The sequence below is a fragment of the Neoarius graeffei genome, chromosome 2 (assembly GCF_027579695.1).
Source record: "Neoarius graeffei isolate fNeoGra1 chromosome 2, fNeoGra1.pri, whole genome shotgun sequence".
In the NCBI taxonomy this organism is placed as follows: domain Eukaryota; kingdom Metazoa; phylum Chordata; class Actinopteri; order Siluriformes; family Ariidae; genus Neoarius; species Neoarius graeffei.
Window position 1 is genome coordinate 118,640,061 of NC_083570.1, and position 21,938 is coordinate 118,661,998.

General features: G+C 45.4%; 1 protein-coding gene across 1 annotated transcript in view; it reads left to right on the forward strand.

Moving 5' to 3' along the window:
* LOC132882172 (uncharacterized) overlaps positions 1-21,938 on the forward strand; it is a 26,677-nt gene continuing 4,739 nt past the window's right edge. Inside the window, exons 1-4 of the mRNA XM_060915450.1 lie at positions 1-129; positions 14,850-15,073; positions 17,216-17,357; positions 19,250-19,360. Coding sequence (XP_060771433.1) covers positions 21-129; positions 14,850-15,073; positions 17,216-17,357; positions 19,250-19,360 — 586 coding nt within the window. The 5' untranslated portion in view covers positions 1-20. The remainder of the gene's footprint in view (positions 130-14,849; positions 15,074-17,215; positions 17,358-19,249; positions 19,361-21,938) is intronic.

The following is a 21,938-nucleotide window of genomic DNA, read 5'->3' on the forward strand; positions in this document are numbered from 1 at the left end:
AGAAAGAGAGACAATGAAGAATGTGGCAGATTAAAGTGAGGTACACAGAGATAGAGAGGATACTGACAGAGAAAGAGAGAGAGAGATCTGAGATGTGCAGATGTGTGTATTTGCTGGTGCTGATATTCAGTGAGTATGGTCATTTTGTCAGTCATTGGTAGCTGATTAATTGGTTGATGATTGAACAGCTGTCTTGGTGATTGATTGATTCTTCATTAAGTGTTTGACATCTGATCAGTTGTCTCCTTCATTGATGAAGTGATGAATGGTTGATTAGTGGATGATGTCAGTTGATTAACTGATGCTTACTGATAGTTTAGTTAATCGATTGTAAATTAATTTTAGTTGCTCGTCCTATTAATTTATTTATTAATGAATTTTATTTAATATGCTTAATTTTGGCCTAAATGTGTAGAAATGTTTTGCATCCCTGATAAAACATAAGATTTGAACAGTTAAAAAATATCATGATATAAATGCAGACTTAATGGTGTGATTTAAAAAACAAAAACAAAACAACAACGAGTTTTTAGTGCTGCTGTAATTTTTTTCTGAATTTTTTTTTGTGTTAACTGTATCCATAACTACCCACCACCACCACATTATTTTTCCACACAGAACTCACACAGAGACTTACAGCTCTCACTCCTACAGCGTTTCAGCTCTACGCAAGATTAATGGTTTAAATAAGATGCAACAAATTACAGTGGTGCTTGAAAGTTTATGAACCCTTTAGAATTAGTGTGTGTGTGTGTTAAAAAGAGATCTTAGTGAAATGCAAGATAATAATAATAATAATAATAATAATAATAATAATAATAATAATACAAACCCCATTTCCAGAAAAGTTTGGATATTTTCCAGAATGCAAGAAAAGCAAAAATCTGTGATTTGTTAATTCACATGAACCTTTATTTAACTTTCAAAAGTACAAAGAAAAGATTTTCAATAGTTTTACTGACCAACTTAATTGTATTATGTAAATATAAACAAAGTTAGAATTTGATTCCTGCAACACACTCAAAAAAAGTTGGGACAGGGACAAAATAAGACTTGAAAAGTTTATAGGATATTCAAGTAACACCATTCTGGAAGATTCAACAATATGCAGGTTATTTGGGAACATGATTGGGTTTAAAAGGAGCAGCACCAAAGGCTCAGTCTTTGTAAGCAGGAATGGGGCATGGTTCACTGCTTTGTGCCAAAATTCATGAGAGAATTATTTGTCAATGCAAAAAGAACATTTCTCAACACAAGATTTTAGGTCTTTCAAAATCTACAGTCCATAATATTGTGAAAAGATTCAAGGAATTTGGAGACATCTCAGTGTGTAAAGGGCAAGGTCGGAAACCACTGTTGAACAGGCGTGACCTTCAAGCCCTCTGGCGGCACTGCCTGAGAAACCGTCATGCTAATGTGATAAATATAGCCACATGGGCTTGGGAGGACTTCAGAAAACTGTCATCACTTAACACAGTCCACCGCTGCATCCAGAAACGCAACCTGATACTGTATTACACAAGGAGGAAGCCATTCATCAATTCTATACAGAAACGCTGCTGATTTCTCTGGGCCTGAACTCATCTCAGATGGACGGAAAGACAGTGGAAATGTGTGCTATGCTCAGATGAGTCACATTTCGGATTGTTTTTGGGAAAACCGGACACTGAGTTCTCAAGTCAAGTCAAGTCAAGTTTATTGTCAAATGTGCTATACACGCTCGACATACAGCACAGATGAAATTTCAGTCCTCTCTGACCCACGGTGCAAACAGGCAATGCAATAAATAAAAATAGAATAACTGAAAAACAATATAAACAGTATAAACACTCTAGATAAGAACTAGACATAGACTAAACACTCATATATATATATATATATATATACACACACACACACACACACACACATATATATACACACACATATAAATTGGAGTAAAAGGGCATAAAATAAACAGTCACGGGCACTTGAGGTATAGCAGGTAAACATGAAATAAGCAGTATAAACAATAAACTAATGGCTAAGGTGAGGTAGTGCGGAATAGTCCAAATGAGCAAGGTAAAGTGAAATGTGCAGTCCCTGAGTTCAGTGTGTGAATGAATGTTGAGAGTATGTATGTGTGTGTGTGTGTGTGTGTGTGTGTGTGTGTGTGTGTGTGTGTGTGTGAGGGTGACATGATGTCAGATGCTGAAGGGGGGGCAGGGGGGTGTGCGGGCAGAATCTGTGGCAGGGGGCAAAGGGGGGAAGAGGGGCAGAACAGGGAGGGAGTTGAGCCTCCTGACCGCCTGGTGAAAGAAACTGTCCTTGAGCCTGCTGGTTTTGGCCCGGAGACTCCGCAGTCTCCTCCCCGACGGCAGCAGGCTGAAGAGGCTGTGAGATGGGTGGGTGGGGTCACCTGCAATCCTGATGGCTTTGTGGGTGAGGCGGGAGTTATAGATATCCATAAGAGAAGGGAGAGAGACATCAATGATCCTCTCAGCTGCTCTCACGATGTGCTGCAGAGTCTTGCAGTAGGACACGGTACAGGCGCCATACCACACAGTGATGCAGCTGGTCAGGATGTTCTCGATGGTGCCTCTGTAGAATGTGTGCATGATGGGGGCTGGGGCTCTTGCTCTCCTCAGTTTGTGGAGGAAGTACAGATGCTGTTGGGCTTTTTTGGCCAGTGATGCGGTGTTGTTGCTCCAGGACAGGTCTTCAGAGATGTGCACACCCAGAAACTTGGTGCTGCTCACCCTCTCCACTGCAGCACCATCGATAGTTAATGGAGCATGCTGGGTGTGCACTCTCCTGAAGTCCACAACAATCTCCTTCATCTTCTCCACGTTCAGGCGGAAATTGTTGTCCTTGCACCACATGGCCAAGTGGCTCACCTCACTCCTGTAGATTGTCTCATCGCCATTGTTGATGAGACCCACCACAGTCGTGTCATCCGCAAACTTAATGAAGAGGTTGGAGCTGGATGTTGGTGTGCAGTCGTGGGTCAGCAGAGTGAAGAGGAGGGGGCTTAGCACACATCCTTGGGGGGCCCCCGTGTTCAGTGTGATGGTGCTGGAGGAGTTGCTGCCGACCCGTACAGCCTGTGGTCTCCCCATCAGGAAGTCCATCAGCCAGTTGCACAGGGAGGTGTTGAGTCTCAGCTGGTCCAGTTTATGAATGACCTGCTGAGGATTGATTGTATTGAATGCTGAGCTAAAGTCTATAAACAGCATTCTGACGTACGAGTCTTTTGTCTCCAGGTGGGTGAGGGCTGAGTGGAGGGCAGTGGAGATGGCATCATCAGTCGAACAGTTGGATTGATATGCAAACTGGAAAGGGTCCAGGGCGAGGGGGAGGGCAGACTTGATATGCTGCATGACTAGCCGCTCGAAGCACTTCATGAGGATGGGAGTGAGTGCGACCGGGCGGTAGTCATTGAAGCAGGAGGAAGACGGCTTCTTCAGGACCGGGATGATGGTGGTGGCTTTGTGGCACGTGGGGACAACAGCCTGGCTCAACGAGATGTTGAAGATGTCTGTAAAGACATCTGTGAGCTTCTCAGCACAGTCTCTCAGGACATGACCAGAAATGTTATCAGGACCTGGGGCTTTCTGTGCATTTGTTGTCCTGAGAGCTCTCCTCATGCTGTCTGGGGACAGCGTTAACACTTGGTCGCCGGGAGGTGGTGGGGTCTTCTGTGCCGTGGTGCTGTTGTCTGCCTCAGAGCGAGCGAAGAAGCCATTCAACTGATTCAGCAGAGAGGTGGAATTATCACAGGTCTGCGGCAAGGGCTTGTAGTCTGTGATGGTCTGAATCCCCCGCCACAGGTTCCTGGTGTCTCTGCTGTCGTTGAAGTAGTCAGCAATGTTCCTGGAATACTGTCTCTTGGCCACCCTGATGCCTCGTGACAGGTTGGCCCTAGCTGTCCTCAGGCCCACCTCATCCCCAGCTCTGAAGGCGGCATTCCGAGCCCTCAGGAGCCTGTGGACTTCTCCTGACAGACATGGCTTCTGATTTGCCCGAATGGAGATGGTTCTGGTGACTGTAACGTTGTCCATGCACTTCCTCATGTAGGCAGTGACAGTCTCCATGTACTCCTGGAGATCTGTAGTGTTGTTGTAGGTGGCCGCCTGTCTGAACATGCTCCAGTCAGTGGTGGAAAAACAGTCCTGGAGTGCCTCTGAGGACCCCTCTGGCCACACATGTACCTGCTTTGTAGCTGGTTTGGTGACTTTAACCAGCATCCTGTATGCTTGCATTAGCATAACAGTGGAGTGATCTGAGGCCCCAAGGTCAGGGAGGGATAGGGCTTTGTAGGCGCCTTTATGCACGGTGTAAACATTGTCCAGAGTATTGTTTCCACGTGTGGGAAAGTTGATATGTCCATAGACTTTTGGAAACACGCTCTTGGGGTTTGCATGGTTGAAATCCCCAGCCAGGATGAGGAAAGCATCTGGGTGGGCTGTCTGCTGCTCACTGATGTGCTGATAGAGTTCATTCAGTGCTTCACTCCTGTTGTTATTGGAGCCGGGAGGGATGTATATTGCTACCAGCAATATGGCTGTAAATTCCCTCGGCAGGTAGAATGGCTGGCACTTAATAATTATAAACTCCACCAGTGGTGAGCAGTGTTTGCAGACCACAACAGCATCGCGGCACCAGGCATCACTGATGTAAACACAGAGTCCTCCGCCATGAGTCTTCCCCCCTTGACTAGCGCTCTGTCTGACCGGTAGCATGTTAGCTGGGCTAGCTGAATGACACAGTCAGGGATGCTGTCGTTAAGCCATGTTTCCACAAACACAAGGACACAACACTCACTCACAGACTTAGAAGATGAGCAGAGTAGGTGGACATAATCCAGCTTGTTGTCCAGCAAGCGTACGTTGGCCAGAGTGATGGTAGGCATAGCTGGCCGGTGAGGGATAGCCGCTAGCCTAGCCCGGATACCTCCGCGCTTGCCCCTCTTCTGCTTCAGCATGTTCCGCCTGTGGCGCTTCCACTGTGGACTGGATGCAGGAGTGGGGGTCGGTGGTTGAGCAGGCCTCCGGAGCAAACCATAGTCGCATAGCACTTCTGCGTCCGCTGAATTTATATCTGTGAATATAGTTCTGCGGATGTCGAGCAGAAACTCACAGGAGTATGGGCGCCTTAAGCCTGATGGATGCTACAAAGACGAACAGATACACACTGTTTTAAAACACAAAAAACACGAAAACACCATTCTGTTGGGATGTAGAGGAGCTGCTGCATGTGTACGCGTTGCCATGTTTTCAAAAACATGTTTTCTCAGTGCCAAAGTTGAACATGGCTGTCCAGTTTGTTGATGTAAAAGCAGCATCTGTGATGGTATGTGTGTGTGTGTGGGGGGGATCAGTGCCCACAGCATGGATAAGTTGCATGTGTGTGAAGGTACCATTGAGATATTGGGATTTTAGAGAGGCATATTCATCAAGACGATGTCTCTTCCCAGGAAGTCCATGCTTATTTGAGCAGGACGATGCCAGGCCTCATTCTGCATGGGCTGCAACAGCATGGCTTCATAGACACAGAGTGCATGTACTTGACTGGCCTGCTGCCAGTCCAGATCTGTCTCCTCTTGAGAATGTATGGAGCATCAGGAAGAGGAGAATCAGACAACGGAGACCACAGACTGTTGAGCAGCTGAAGTCTTGTATCGAGCAAAAATGGACAAAAATTCCAATTGCAAAACTGCAACAATTCATATCCTCATGTCCCATACGATTAAAAAGTGTTATTAAAAGGAAAAGGTGATGTAATACAATGGTAATAATGCCTCTGTCCCAACGTTTTTTGAGTATGTTACAGGCATCAAATTCTAACTTCATTTATATTTAGAAAATACAATTAAGTTGGTCAGTAAAGCTGTTGAAAATCTTTTCTTTGTCCTTTCATCAGTTAAATAAAGGTTCACGTAAATTAACAGATGACCTGGTTCAAGATGGCGGTGCACACAGATGCTGCGGCTCTCAAAATATTGGATCATTTTGCTCAATAAATAAAGGATCAAGTATAATATTTTTGTCTCATTTGTTTAAGTGGGTTCTCTTTATCTACTTTTAGGACTTGTGTGAAAATCTGATGATGTTTTAGGTCATATTTTATGCAGAAATATAGAAAATTCTCAAGGGTTCACAAACTTTCAAGCACCACTGTAAATAAATAAATAAAATCAAGGTAGTTAAAAGTTATTGCACTTCATAAAAATAAGCAAAAGAGCATTTTAGCGACCCATGTGTGTATTAAGTGTCCTGACAGCTCATGGAAAGAAGCTGTTTTTCAGTCTGTTTGCTCTGTTCTTTATGCTCCTGTACCTCCTTCCAGAGGGCAGCAAGCTGAGCAGGTGGTGTCTGGGATGGAGGTGGTCGTGAATGATCTTCCTAGTTCTGGAGAGGCATCGAGATCTAGCGATGTCATCCAGGGAAGGCAGAGGACAGCCAATTGTCTTTTCAACTGACTTTATCACCCTCTGCAGTTTTTTCTTGTCAGCTGCTGTGCAGCCAGCATCCCACACAGTGATGGAGAAAGCCAGCACACTCCCGATGGTGGAGCAGTAGAAGGTCACCAACAGCCTCTCCTCCAGTCTGTTCCTTTTGAGGACTTTCAAGAAGTGGATTCGCTGTTGGACCTTCCTCACTACAGCTGTTGTGTTAGCTGACCAGGAGAGGTCCTTAGAGATATGAGTCCCCAGGGATTTAAAGGTGCAGACCCTCTCCACTCAGTCTCTGTTGATGTAGAGGGGAGCGAGTTCAGCTTTGTGCCTCCTGAAGTCCATGATCACCTCCTTTGTTTTCTTGGTGTTGAGAGCCAGATTGTTTTTGGCACACCACTCTGCCAGCTGCTGCACCTTGTCCCTGTAGGCTGACTTGTCCCCTCCAATTATGAGCCCCACCAAGGTGGTGTCATCCACAAATTTAATTATTGTGTTGGTGGGGTGGGTGGGAGTACAGTAATGGGTGTAGATGGCATACAGGAGAGGGCTCAGTACACAGCCTTGTGGAGAGTCAGTGCTGAGCATGAGGCTGGAGGAGCTGTGAGTGCCGATCTTGACAGTCTGTGGGCGGTTTGTAAGAAAGTCTTTGATCCAGGCACAAGTGGCTGGGGGAAAGTCCAGGGCAGCCAGCTTGTCCACAAGGATGTCAGGGATGATGGTGTTAAAACCTGAGCTGTAATTAACAAAGAGCATCCTTACGGTGGTCTCCAGCTGTTCCAGGTGGCTCAGAGCAGTGTGGAGGGCTGTGGAGATGGCATCATCAGTAGATCGGTTTGCTCTGTATGCGAATTAATATGGGTCAAAGGTAGGAGGGAGGCAGTCTTTAATGTGATGTGACATTAGTCTCTCAAAGCATTTAGCAACTACTGGTGTTCAGGCAATGGGTCTATAGTCAATGAGATTGCTGGTAGTTGAGTTTTTGGGGATAGGAATTATAGTAGCCGACTTAAGACAAGGTGTGACAGTGGAGTGTGTCAGGGAGAGATTAGTAAAGACTGCTGAGAACTGTTAAGCACAGGATTTGAGTAATTCACGAGGTATTCCGTCTGGTCCAGCAGCTTTCCTTGTGTTCACAGACCTAAACACATGACTCACTTGATGTTCCTGGAGAGTGTGTGTGAGCTTGTGGTCTGTTGAGGGGGTGCGACTATGTGAGGCCTCGTTGCCTCAAAGCGGGCAAATAAATGGTTTAATTCCTCTGCCAGTGAGGCGTTGACACTGATGGTCACAGAGGTGTTGTCTTTATAGTTTGTGAGGTGTTTTAGTCCCTGCCACACTTGATGTGGGTTGTTGTTTGACAAATGGTCCTCCACCTTCCTCTTGTAGGCTTCCTTTGCACCTTTAATGCCCCTCCTTAAGTCTGCTTTCACCGTGCTGTACAGGGTCTTGTCACCTGTCCTGAAGGCGGAGTTATGGGCCCTCAGGAGTGACTGAACTTTGTTTGTAATCCAGGGTTTTCATTTTGGATAAACACGAATGTGCTTGTCAACTGTGACATTATCCATACAAAACTTGATGTAAGACAGAACAGTGTCAGTAAAGCTCTGTAAGTCCTGTTGTTCAAGGATATTCCATTCTGTGACCGTGAAGCAGTCCTGAAGCTTGGAGAGTGCATCCTCCGGCCAGGTTTTTACAGCCTTTGTGACCGACTTAGTTTCTTCCTGAGGGGAGTGTATGCAGGGATGAGGAGCAGTGAAAGATGGTCAGGCAGACCCAGATGTGGGAGGAGGACTGCTCTGTAAGCATGCTTCAGATTAGAATAGACACAGTCCAGTGTGTTAATCCCTCTGGTGGAGCACGGTACATACTGTACAAATTTGGGAAGGACAGCCTTTAAGCATGCTTGATTAAAATCCCCAGCAATGATTTGTACTCCCTCAGGATGAGCTTGCTGCTGTCTATTAACAGTGTCATGTAGATGGGTGAGAGCTATGCTAATGTTAGTATCTGGTGGAATATAAACAGCAGTAATGAGCACCATTATCAGCTCTCTGGGCAGGTAGAAGGGTCTGCAAACAACTGTCATTGCTTCTATGTCAGGAGAGCAATGGGTGTGTGTGATCTTACTGTTTGTACACCAGTCATTGTGAACATATACACACAGTACTCCTTCTCTGCTCTTACCAGAGTCTCCATTTCTGTCATAGTGATGAGTGGTGTGGCCTGCTAGCTGTACTGTAGCATCTGGGATCAGTTGATGTAGCCAGGTCTCCATGATGATCAGCACACAACAATCATGAATGGAGGGGTTTACTGCAAGATGTAATTCCAACTCGTTGATCTTGTGAACAATGGATCTTGCGTTGGTCAAGAAGATGCTGGGTAATAGGGGTTTGAGTAGCTGCTCCCTTTGCCTGGCTAGCAGGCCCACTTGGCAACCCCGCTTCTGCTTGCACTCCCTCCGCCACTTGTTGGGGCCAACAACAATCCACGGAGATGCTGGAGCTCTCGCTATGTCCAGCAGGATATTGTGGGTCTGCTGAAAGTCACTCGTGACTGCAACCTGGCATCATAGTCCTATGTTCAGTAGTTCTATGTGACTGTAGACATGTGTGGCATGATACCATGTTCTAAAGCACACTACACATACAAACAATACTAGTGTAATGCACCTTGACAGAGAGCCGAGAGCCACAGCATCTGTGTGCGTCGCCATCTTGAATCAGGTAATCAGTTAATTTACGTGAACCCTTATTTAACGAAATTTAATGAAAGGACAAAGAAAAGATTTTCAACAGATTTACTGACCAACTTAATTGTATTTTCTAAATATAAATGAAGTTAGAATTTGATGCCTGTAACATACTCAAGAAACATTGGGACAGAGGCATTATTACCATTGTATTACATCACCTTTTCCTTTTAATAACACTTTTTAATCATATGAGATATGAGGATACGAATTGTTGCAGTTTTGCAATTGGAATTTTTGTCCATTTTTGCTCAATACAAGACTTCAGCTGCTCAACAGTCCGTGGTCTCCGTTGTTTGATTCTCCTCTTCATGATGCTCCATACATTCTCAATAGGAGACAGATCTGGACTGGCAGCAGGCCATGAAGGTCTATGAATCTGTGCTGTTGCAGCCCATGCAGAATGAGGCCTGGCATTGTCCTGCTCAAATAAACATGGACTTCCTGGGAAGAGACATCACCTTGATGAATATGCCTCTCTAAAATCCCAATGTATCAATGGTACCTTCACACTCATGCAACTTATCCATGCTGTGGGCACTGACCCCCCCCCCCCACCACCACCACCACCACCATCACAGATGCTGCTTTTACATCAACAAACTGGACGGTCGTGCTCACCTTTGGCACTGGGAACTCGGCATCCGGTTTTCCCAAAAACAATCTGAAATGTGACTCATCTGAGCACAGCACACATTTCCACTGTCTTTCGGTCCATCTGAGATGAGTTCAGGCCCAGAGAAATCAGCAGCGTTTCTGTATAGAATTGATGAATGGCTTCCTCCTTGTGTAATAGAGTATCAGGTTGCGTTTCTGGATGCAGCGGTGGACTGTGTTCAGTGATAACAGTTTTCTGAAGTCCTCCCAAGCCCATGTGGCTATATTTATCACATTAGCATGACGGTTTCCCAGGCAGTGCCGCCGGAGGGCTTGAAGGTCACTCCCATTCAACAGTGGTTTCCAACCTTGCCCTTTACACACTGAGATGTCTCCAAATTCCTTGAATCTTTTCACAATATTGTGGACTGTAGATTTTGAAAGACCTAAAATCTTGCGTTGAGAAATTTTCTTTTTGCATTGACAAATAATTCTCTCATGAATTTTGGCACAAAGCAGTGAACCACGACCCATTCCTGCTTACAAAGACTCAGCCTTTGGTGCTGCTCCTTTTAAACTCAATCATGTTCCCAATTAACCTGCATATTGTCGAATCTTCCAGAATGGTGTTACTTGAATATCCTATAAACTTTTCAAGTCTTTATTTTGTCTCTGTCCCAACTTTTTTTTGAGTGTGTTGCAGGAATCAAATTCTAACTTTGTTTATATTTACATAATACCATTAAGTTGGTCAGTAAAACTACTGAAAATCTTTTCTTTGTACTTCTGAAAGTTAAATAAAGGTTCATGTGAATTAACAAATCACAGATTTGTTATCTGTGATTTGTTAAAAGAATGCTTTTCTTGCATTCTGGAAAATATCCAAACTTTTCTGGAAATGGGGTTTGTATTATTATTATTATTATTATTATTATTATTATCTTGCATTTCACTAAGATCTCTTTTTGACACACACACACACACACACACACACACTTTTCCTTATTTGTCGTGTTACAACCTTGAACTAAAAATACTACACAATGAATCAGCACAAAATAGTCCATAATATCTCATCTCATTATCTCTAGCCGCTTTATCCTTCTACAGGGTCGCAGGCAAGCTGGAGCCTATCCCAGCTGACTATGGGCGAAAGGCGGGGTACACCCTGGACAAGTCGCCAGGTCATCACAGGGCTGACACATAGACACAGACAACCATTCACACTCACATTCACACCTACGGTCAATTTAGAGTCACCAGTTAACCTAACCTGCATGTCTTTGGACTGTGGGGGAAACCGGAGCACCCGGAGGAAACCCACACGGACACGGGGAGAACATGCAAACTCCACACAGAAAGGCCCTCGCCGGCCCCGGGGCTCGAACCCAGGACCTTCTTGCTGTGAGGCGACAGCGCTAACCACTACACCACCGTGCCGCCCTAGTCCATAATATTTGGGAGAAAATCAATATCTCGTCTCGTCTTCTTCCGCTTTATCCGGGACCGGGTCGCGGAGGCAGCAGTCTAAGCAGGGAAGCCCAAACTTCCCTTTCCCCAGACACCTCGGCCAGCTCCTCGGGAAGAACACCGAGGCGTTCCCAGGCCAGCCGAGAGACATAGTCCCTCCAGCGTGTCCTGGGTCTTCCCCGGGGCCTCCTCCCGGGGGGACATGCCTGGAACACCTCCCCAGGGAGGCGTCCAGGAGGCATCCGAAAAAGATGCCCGAGCCACCTCAGCTGATTCCTCTCGATGTGGAGCAGCAGCGGCTCTACTCCAAGCTCCTCCCGAGTGACTGTGCTTCTCACCCTATCTCTAAGGGAGCGCCCAGCCACCCTGCGAAGGAAACTCATTTCGGCCGCTTGTATCCGCGATCTTGTCCTTTCGGTCATTACCCAAAGCTCATGACCATAGGTGAGAGTCGGAACGTAGATCGACCGGTAAATTGAGAGCTTCGCCTTTTGGCTCAGCTCCTTCTTCACCACAACGGACCGGTAAAGCAACCGCATCACTGCGGAGGCTGCACCGATCCGCCTGTCGATCTCACGCTCCATCCTTCCCTCACTCGTGAACAAGATCCCGAGATACTTAAACTCCTCCACTTGAGGCAGAACTTCTCCACCAACCTGGAGAGGGCAAGCCACCCTTTTCCGGTCGAGAACCATGGCCTCGGACTTGGAGGTGCTGATTCTCATCCCAGCCGCTTCACACTCGACTGCAAACCGCCCCAGTGCATGCTGAAGGTCCTGGTTTGAAGAAGCCAACAGGACAACATCATCCGCAAAAAGCAGAGATGAAATCCTGTGGTTCCCAAACAGGATTCCTTCTGGCCCCTGGCTGCGCCTAGAAATTCTGTCCATAAAAATTATGAACAGAACCGGTGACAAAGGGCAGCCCTGCCGGAGTCCAACATGCACTGGGAACAGGTCTGACTTACTGCCGGCAATGCGAACCAGACTCCTGCTCCGTTCGTACAGGGACCGGACAGCCCTTAGCAAAGAGCCCCGAACCCCATACTCCCGAAGCACCCCCCACAGAATACTACGGGGGACACGGTCGAATGCCTTCTCCAGATCCACAAAGCACATGTGGACTGGTTGGGCAAACTCCCATGAACCCTCGAGCACCCTATGAAGGGTATAGAGCTGGTCCAGTGTTCCGCGACCAGGACGAAAACCGCATTGTTCCTCCTGGATCCGAGGTTCGACTATTGGTCGAATTCTCCTCTCCAGTACCCTGGAGTAAACCTTCCCTGGGAGGCTGAGAAGTGTGATTCCCCTATAATTGGGGCACACTCTCCGGTCCCCTTTCTTAAAAAGAGGGACCACCACCCCAGTCTGCCACTCCAGAGGCACTGTCCCTGACCGCCACGCGATGTTGCAGAGGCGTGTCAACCAAGACAGCCCCACAACATCCAGAGACTTGAGATACTCAGGGCGGATCTCATCCACCCCCGGTGCCTTGCCACCGAGGAGCTTGCAAACCACCTCAGTGACTTCGGCTTGGGTAATGGACGAGTCCACCTCTGAGTCATCAGCCTCAGTCTCCTCAGTGGAAGACATGACGGTGGGATTGAGGAGATCCTCAAAGTATTCCTTCCACCGCCCGACAATGTCCCCAGTCGAGGTCAACAGCTCCCCACCCGCACTGTAAACAGTGTTGGCAGAGTACTGCTTCCCCCTCCTGAGGCGCCGGACGGTTTGCCAGAATTTCTTCGAGGCCGACCGATAGTCCTTCTCCATGGCCTCCCCGAACTCCTCCCAGTTCCGAGTTTTTGCCTCCGCAACTGCCCGAGCTGCAGCACGCCTGGCCTGCCGATACCCGTCAGCTGCCTCGGGAGTCCTGGAGGTTAACATGGCCCGATAGGACTCCTTCTTCAGCTTGACGGCATCCCTTACTTCTGGTGTCCACCACCGGGTTCGGGGATTGCCGCCACGACAGGCACCGGAGACCTTGCGGCCACAGCTCCGAACAGCTGCGCCCACAATGGAGGTAGAGAACATGGTCCACTCAGACTCAATGTCCCCCGCCTCCCTCGGAAGCTGGGAAAAGCTCTCCCGGAGGTGGGAGTTAAAGACCTCCCCGACAGAGTGCTCGGCCAGACGTTCCCAGCAGACCCTCACCATACGTTTGGGCCTGCCAGGTCTGTCCAGCTTCCTCCTCCGCCAGCGGATCCAACTCACCACCAGGTGGTGATCAGTTGACAGCTCAGCCCCTCTCTTCACCCAAGTGTCCAAGACATAGGGCCGGAGATCAGATGAAACGACTACAAAGTCTATCATTGACCTCCGACCTAAGGTGTCCTGGTGCCACGTGCACTTATGGACACCCCTATGCTCGAACATGGTGTTCGTTATGGACAAACCGTGACTAGCACAGAAGTCCAATAACAAAACACCACTCGGGTTCAGATCGGGGAGGCCGTTCCTCCCAACCACGCCCCTCCAGGTGTCACTGTCATCTCCCACGTGAGCATTGAAGTCCCCCAGTAACACAATGGAGTCCCCAGTCTGAGCACTCCTCAGTACCTCTCCCAGGGACTCCAAGAAGGCCGGATACTCTATACTGCTATTTGGGCCATAGGCACAAACAACAGCAAGAGCCCTCTCCCCAATCCGAAGGCGCAGCGAGGCGACCCTCTCGTTCACTGGGGTAAACTCCAACACATGGCGGCTGAGCTGGGGAGCTATAAGCAAGCCCACACCAGCCCGCCGCCGCTCACCACGGGCGACTCCAGAGAAGTGGAGAGTCCAGCCCCTCTCGAGGAGCTGGGTTCCAGAGCCCAAGCTGTGCGTGGAGGTGAGCCCGACTATCTCTAGCCGGTACCTCTCAACCTCCCGCACAAGCTCAGGCTCTTTCCCCCCCAGCGAAGTGACATTCCATGTCCCAACAGCCAGCCGCTGTGTCCGGGGATCAGGTCGTCGAGGCCCCTGCCTTCGACTGCCACCCAATCCACATTGCACCAGTCCCCTACTGCTACCTCTGTGGGTGGTGAACCCACAGGAGGTCGGGCCCACGTCACCTCTTCGGGCTGAGCCCGGCCGGGCCCCATGGGCAAAGGCCCGGCCACCAAGCGCTCGCATACGAGCCCCAACCCCGGGCCTGGCTCCAGGGTGGGGCCCCGGCTGCGTCATCCCGGGCGACGTCACGGTCCTCGGATTTTTCTCCATAGGGGTTTTGGTGAACTGCTCTTAGTCTGGCCTGTCACCTAGGACCTGTCTGCCTTGGGAAACCCTGACAGGGGCATAATGCCCCCGACAACATAGCTCCTAGGATCATTCAAGCACACAAACCCCTCCACCACAATAAGGTGGCAGTTCAAGGAGGGGAGAAAATCAATATAGCTTGCAAAAATATTTCCAAATAAAAGGTGTAAAAGTAGTGACTGTGTACATAGTCACCCCAATGGGCTGAAGATGGTATTAGTGAGTGAAGCAACTGAAATGTGAAGAGTGACTTAACACGATGCTCCCACCACCATGCTTCACAGTGGGAATGGTGTTCTAAGGTTGATGAGCAGTGTGCAGTTGATCCAAGTCCAAAATGTTGTGTTTTGGTTTCTAGGCATTTTCAGAAGAGGTCTGACCTCTTCATCTGATGTGACTGTTCTACCAGGAAAAAACGTCACACTGCACTGCAACATCCCCCCCCATAGTGAAATGTTCTGGTACCAGCAAATCAACGATGAGCTCACAGTGATCATTTCAGCCACTAAAGGAAATCTTAATCAGGAGCTGGCAGTGGATTACAACAAAGATACTGAACACTTCCAGCATCTCTTTCAAAATGTAAGATTTTTTTTTCCTGAATGCTATCTTACAAACATCTTGTTTGATGTTATTTTCTCAGTGTGTGAAGAAGTATGGATTACAGATAATGCACTGTGAGTGATGAAGTTGATTGTTTTCCTATAACAGCACATCCTTTTATAATCAAGAAATTTACCAGGTGTCTTTTTTTTGATCAATTAAAGAATGGCACATCAGTGTGGGAAATAAGGTTGGACCGGCGGACGTTGACCGGTAATTTTTGCATTTGTCTGTTTGTCGTTCAAAAGCATCAAACTGGATGGCCCATAAAAAATTGTAAAGATATGGGTCTACTTCTAATTTTCTTCCAAATTTTACACTGGGCAAATATGTTATGCCATAACATGGCCTGTGAAACGGGGGCCCCCATGGGTCCGACTTCAAAAATTCATAATTCAGCCACTGATAGCCCTAGCCCCACCAAAATTTACAGGCACCTCCCTCTCCCTGAGCCCTTTCGAAGCAGCCCAGGCACAGCCCAGTCTGACTGTGGCTCAGCCTGTTATTTGCCCCAGGGACCCTGAAAAACTTTAACATGAGCTCTGGCTCGAGCCAGCCTTTAAAAATTCATAACTTGGCTAACGATGGTCCTAGCCCCGCCAAAATTTACAGGCACTTTCCTCTCCCTGAGACCTTTCGAACCAGCAAGGCTCGGCCTGGTACAACTGCGGCTCAGCCCGCTATTCAACCCGGAGCTCCCAAAAGACTTTAACACGAACCCTGGCTCAAGCCAGCATTTAAAATTCATAACTTGGCCACCGAAGGTCCCAGCCCTGCCAAAATGTCCAGGCACCTCCCTTTCCCCAAGTGGCAAACTAAATAAGACAGTAATAATCCACTCAGTATTTGCTGTTGTTTTTATTGCCCGATCCAGGTGAACTAGTGTTTTAGGGTTGACAGGATGTAATTGATCCAGTCGGTTGATTAAGAGTTCAGTTTACATGAAACTTTGCAGTACAGTATTAGATTAAGTGCCAAACTGCCAATCAGTGGTTATGTTGTTATTATTATGTGCATTTTTTAAAAATCATAATAAGAATAACAGTCAGTCATATGCTTTGTAGGATGTAGATTTTTATTATAAGTTCTAGTCCAGCAGATTTCAGTCTGAATGCCAAATGATATTCCCATGTCTACTTTTGAGTCATTTTAAAAGTCATTTTGTTCCAAAGTTACTTGGAATCTTGTCCTCAAAATTTTAACTCTATTCGGTAAGAATAGTTGTGTTGTTAATTACTAAATTTCTTATAGACTTGTTATAAACATAGTATAAAATAGTCATTGTTGACATACAGTAATGTTTCATGAGTGTTATTATAGTACCGATATATAAGTCCCAGTAAGCTGTAACCAACTGGAACATCCTTGGCCCCCCAGACTTTTTTCTAGACATGGAACTGACCTGTGTGTGCTACTGTTTTCTTGGATAGAACTTTAAGCATGCTTTTCTTGAATCTTCTGACATTTTTTTGTAAATCAGATTCAGTTTGTAGTGGAATTAGCAACAAATGTCCAGTGTAATTTGGCCTTTGAAGATCACAAAAATGTGCCTGGAAATAGCTGAGAAGCCATCTCCAGGCATCTAAAGCCCTTCAGCTTCCAGGGCCCAAAGTCAGGCCCCGGACCCCCAGCCACATTGTTCCGGGCCTTTGGCCTGTCATTCAGACAGGCTGAAATTTGGACGGACAGATAGCATTTCAGACTTTTCTGTCCTGTGACAGTCTGCTTACAATTCCTCCTTTCCTCACATTGTAATAACATACAGTTTATTTGTACAACGTTACACTTAATGTTGTTGAATGTCTGTGAAACAGGCTAGTTCCTGTTCTTACTTGTGCTGTAGCAGCTATAAACTATCGTTCCCTCACCAACCTTCCTTTTATTTTTTAAAAACAGTTTGTCATATAAATGATATAAATGATTTTTTTTTATGTTTATGTAGCACATTCACTTTGCGAGTCCCAGTAAATAACATGCTACCATAGAAACGATAACGTACTCAAACAAGCACATTAATATAAACCTGTGATTTTCAACTCCCTCCTGTTATAGAAAATTAATCAACACCTTCTGACAAATCAGGATTCAGGTTTGAACAGAATTTTTTTTTTCACACATTAGGATTCAAGACACAACTTCAGTGTCTCTCTGAGTCTGACCATTGTGGACATCAGACAGTCTGATATCGGCCTTTATTACTGTGGGGTCAGACAGAAAGGGAAGTCTATAAACTTTGGGAGGGCTGTCTATCTGCACTTTACAGGTGAGAGAAAATAATTAATTTATAAAAATATATATATTTTCCAAGTGTACTACCTGTCTTTTTGGGATATAGCTGCCTACTTCCTGTGCACTACTCAGGCATTAAGGACTGTATTTCAATATGCACTTATACCAGTTTACTACAATCTTAGTATCAAATCATTTTATCTAGTATTCTTTAGTCTGTCTTTTAGTTTGGGGGAAACCTTTAAAGGTTCTATTATTCAAGAAAGGTTCCTGAGGAGAACCTCTTTTTGAAATTTACAAAACTAACCATCAAAAAAACTCTTGAGATGGTGGCACAGTGGTGCTGTGGTAAGCACTGTCACCTTGCAGCAAGAAGGTTCTGGGATTGAACCTCAAGGCTGAATGAGGTCTTTCTGTGTGGAGTTTGCATGGTCTCCTCATGCCTGTGTGGGTTTCCTCCAGGTGCTCTGGTTTCCTTCAACAGTCCAAAAAATGTGGATTTGGTCAACTGAGTACTCTAAATCCCCTGTAGGTGTGAAAGTGAGTGTGAATGGCTCTGTCTCTCTGTGTAAGACTGGTGATAGACTGGTGACCTGCCCAAGGTAAACCCCGCCTTTCGCCCAATCTCAGCTGGGATTGGCTCCTGCTTCCCCTCAAAGGATAAGCGGTGTATATATAATGAATGAATGAATGAATGAATGAATGAATGAAGATCTCTTGAGGAAACTATTTTAAAAAAGTCAGAGTCCTTCCCATGCCAGGACCTGGTCCTCCTAGGCAGTCTCCCATCCCAGTACTAACCAGGCCCTTAGGCACATTGGGCGGTGCTGATCTCTGCTTCTATAGCCCTCGGCCTTTTGCCTATACAGCTAGGGTTACAGTGGGGGGCGGGTCCTCTGGCTACCATGAGAGTTTGAACACTTTTGCATCTGTACTGCAGCATGCCTTGCCAGACAGCAGCAGGTACCATTTTTATGATGGTCTTTGGTATGACCCGATCTCCCGATCTTGAGGCGGAGGCACTAACTGCTAGGCCAACTATGAAAATTAGTTGTATCTAACACTCTTCAGTTTTCCTGTCTGGAGGAACCTTTAAATCCATCCATCCATTATCCATAACCGCTTATCCTGTGCAGGGTCGCGGGCGGGCTGGAGCCTATCCCAGCTGACTATGGGTGAGAAGTGGGGTACACCCTGGACAAGTCGCCAGATCATCGCAGGGCTGACACACAGAGACACACAACCATTCACACTCACATTCACACCTATGGTCAATTTAGAGCCACCAATTATCCGAACCTGCATGTCTTTGGACTGTGGGAGAAACTGGAGCACCCGGAGGAAACCCACACAGACACGGGGAGAACATGCAAACTCCACACAGAAAGGCCCCGTCATCCACTGGGCTCAAACCCAGAACCTTCTTGCTGTGAGGCAACAGTGCTAACCACTACACAACTGTGCCACCCGGAACCCTTAAATGTTCCTTAAATGATAACATGTTAGAACGAGCGCATGAGATTTGCAGCTTTGCTACTGTCAGAGCTGCTGCTATAGAGAATTCATCAATACCTTCTGGCTAATCACACCACAGAATCAGTGTGATGTTTCTTTCTGCTCTAATAGTCAGGGATGAAAGGAAACAACCATTAGTTCATGAGAAACTGAACAATGTGAAGACCACCAGTTTCCCTGTAACATTTAAAATATATGTATATATATATAGATACCCAGCCATGTTTTCAGTCAGCACAATCATAGTGAAACTCAAGACCCCAATTTGTTTATTAAAGGCTTTTTTTCTGACTCAGGCCTGTGCTCTTGTTTTATTGAGAAATGCCTGTCTTGGTAAACAGTTTCCAGCCACAGGCTAGTTCTCTGCTTTTCTGTTCTTCACTCATGACACAGTGTGGTTTTGTGTTTCAGATGTGGTGAAGTACACTCCTGGGAGTGTGCAGTGCTGGACAACTCTCATTTCTGTCTGCTGTGCACTCGCTCTCATGTTCATGCTCTGCCTCGGTGTCATCTACAAACAAGGTGAGGTGTGAAACCTTGAAATTCTCTGAAAGGCTTGTGTTTTATTTTCATTGAAGTACTTGATGCCCTTGGATGAATCACTAATACGTCTCTTGAAATAATATTCCGTATACTCTATCTAGAGCACTAAGTCCACTATATCTCCAAGAACAAGATCTATTGGGTTCATGGCTTCACTTTTTGTCCAATAGAGAACCTCATGCACTATGTAGTGTACATACAGTGCACAGGAAGTGTGAAGAAATAGTGTCTACTCCATATGTAGTGTACATCCAGAGAACAGGGAGCCATTTTGGATTGAGGGCCTTAATGCATGATGCATGGAATAATGACTCCTGCACCCAGTGTAGTGCACTTGATGTCCAAGAGCAAGCCATTTTGGATTTAGCATCTTACTCATTAAAAGCATTTACTGCCTAGTGTAATAAATTACTAACTCCATTTCCAGAAAAGTTGGGATATTTTCCAAAATGCAGTAAAAACAAAAAATCTGTGATTTGTTAATTGATGTGAACCTTTATTTAACTGACAAAAGTACAAAGAAAATATTTTCAGAAGTTTTACTGACCAACTTAATGTCAGTTAACCTGCTAAGAACGCTGTGACTACAAAAATGGACTCCCAGAACTACAGTTCCCAAGACTCACAGCACCCGCTGTCTCCCGATTACTAATTACAGCTGTCACGCATCTTCCGAATTACCTCTCCCCCATTTAAGCCACTCACTTGCTCTATTCCAGTGCTAAGTATAGTTCTGCTCCCTCAGTTCATACCAAGCTTGTATCTTTATGACTGCCTTTCGTATTTCTGACTTTTGCTTATCCTCTCGCGTTTTCACTCTTTGTCTTCCCTTTATTACATTGTTCGCCGATCGCCTGATCCATGCTAGTTTACCAACCACAATTCATGTCTCTCGTCTTGGCTTTGTTTACTGTTTGCATCCCGTTCTCTTCGGCGTATACATCCATAAATGCCTGCATTCTGACACAAATCGATGAATTGTTTTGATAAATTTGGGGACTTTTTGTTTGTGAATTTGTTTATGCACTGTAAAAAATTATTTGTTGTTTTAACTTAAAGTTAGTACCCGGGCTGCCTTAAAATTTTGCATCCATTAAAATTCATATAGTAAGTTAAATTGTTTGTCTCGTTGTGTTAACTTGCTATATTAATTTCAATGAATTCAAAATGTTAAGGCAGCCTGGGTACTAACTTTTTTAAGTTAAAACAGCAAATCATTTTTACAGTGTGCAATAAAGAGAAAATCACACGTTGACATGAAGATATGAAGTTTATCTTCTCATGTTGAAAAACTCGCATTTTTCATAAGAAATACATCGTGGATCTGAGTGACATATTTAAATAATATTGTCTGGCTTTTTTCATGGTCTATCAGATATATTCCATTCAGCTACTCGTCTTTGCCTCATTCAGTATCATGCTAGCTGAATGGAATATATCTGATAGACCACAAAAAAAAGCCAGCCAATGTTATTATTATTATTATTACCCCTGTGTAATTTACTTAGTTACTTTTAAAATCAACATTGACAGCTGCACACAACGGAGCAACATGGCAGCCAAAATTCTTTCAAAATCTTCCACATTTAATGAAGCAAACCTGGCGGCCATGTTTGTTTACAAACTGTCACAGTTGCTCGCTAGCATGGAAGGTTTACATTTCTGATGTGTGACATTGTGTTGTCTTGACAACATGCAATATTATAACAATATTGCATGCTCATTATCCATTGGGTAGAGTGACATAATACACGGATGATAAGCAATATGCTAACAATATTGCATGCTATCAATAAATCCAGTAGAAGGGAATAGAACACATGTTTTTATTCCATCAAAAAACTGTCCTGTATGTATAATAATTCCTGATATTTCACTCCGATGACGTCGCTCTCAGTGTTTTCCCGCTGACTTGACGGGTGTTGTCAAAATGGCGAACAAGTTCAAAATTAAAATTATTTTGGTTAACTTGCATTTTTTTGTGTGGCTATGTCCATATAATATAAAGAACATTACATGGTGGTGTGAAGATATAAAGTTTATCTTCTCGTGTTGAAAAATATATCACTTGTTCACTTCCCTCACTCATGATGTATACATTCACCACTTGATACAGAACTTTCACATCACCATGTAATATCCTCTTTCTCTCTCTCTTTATATATATATATATATATATATATATATATATATATATATATATATATATATATATGAGTTGATTTGTATTTGCAATATATAAGTAGAAATATATTTGGAATTCAGTGGCGGCTGGTAGTCTTTCAAACAGGGGAGGCTGGTCGGTTACGATATTTCCAGATTTTAAAAGAAAAAACACATCAATTTTGCCCATACTCTTGCCTCTGATCTGGCTGATTGTTGGCAGGGTCACAAACTGTGAAATAAACAGGTTCTTTTGGCCCATTAGCCTACTGTCCAATATACATGATGGTGGTGTTGGGGGGGGGGGGGGGGGGGGGGTTATATTTTAACATTTTATATTTTAAAATTGTGGCATGTTGTTTAAAAATTGACCTCGGCTGTGTTTTTGTTTAAA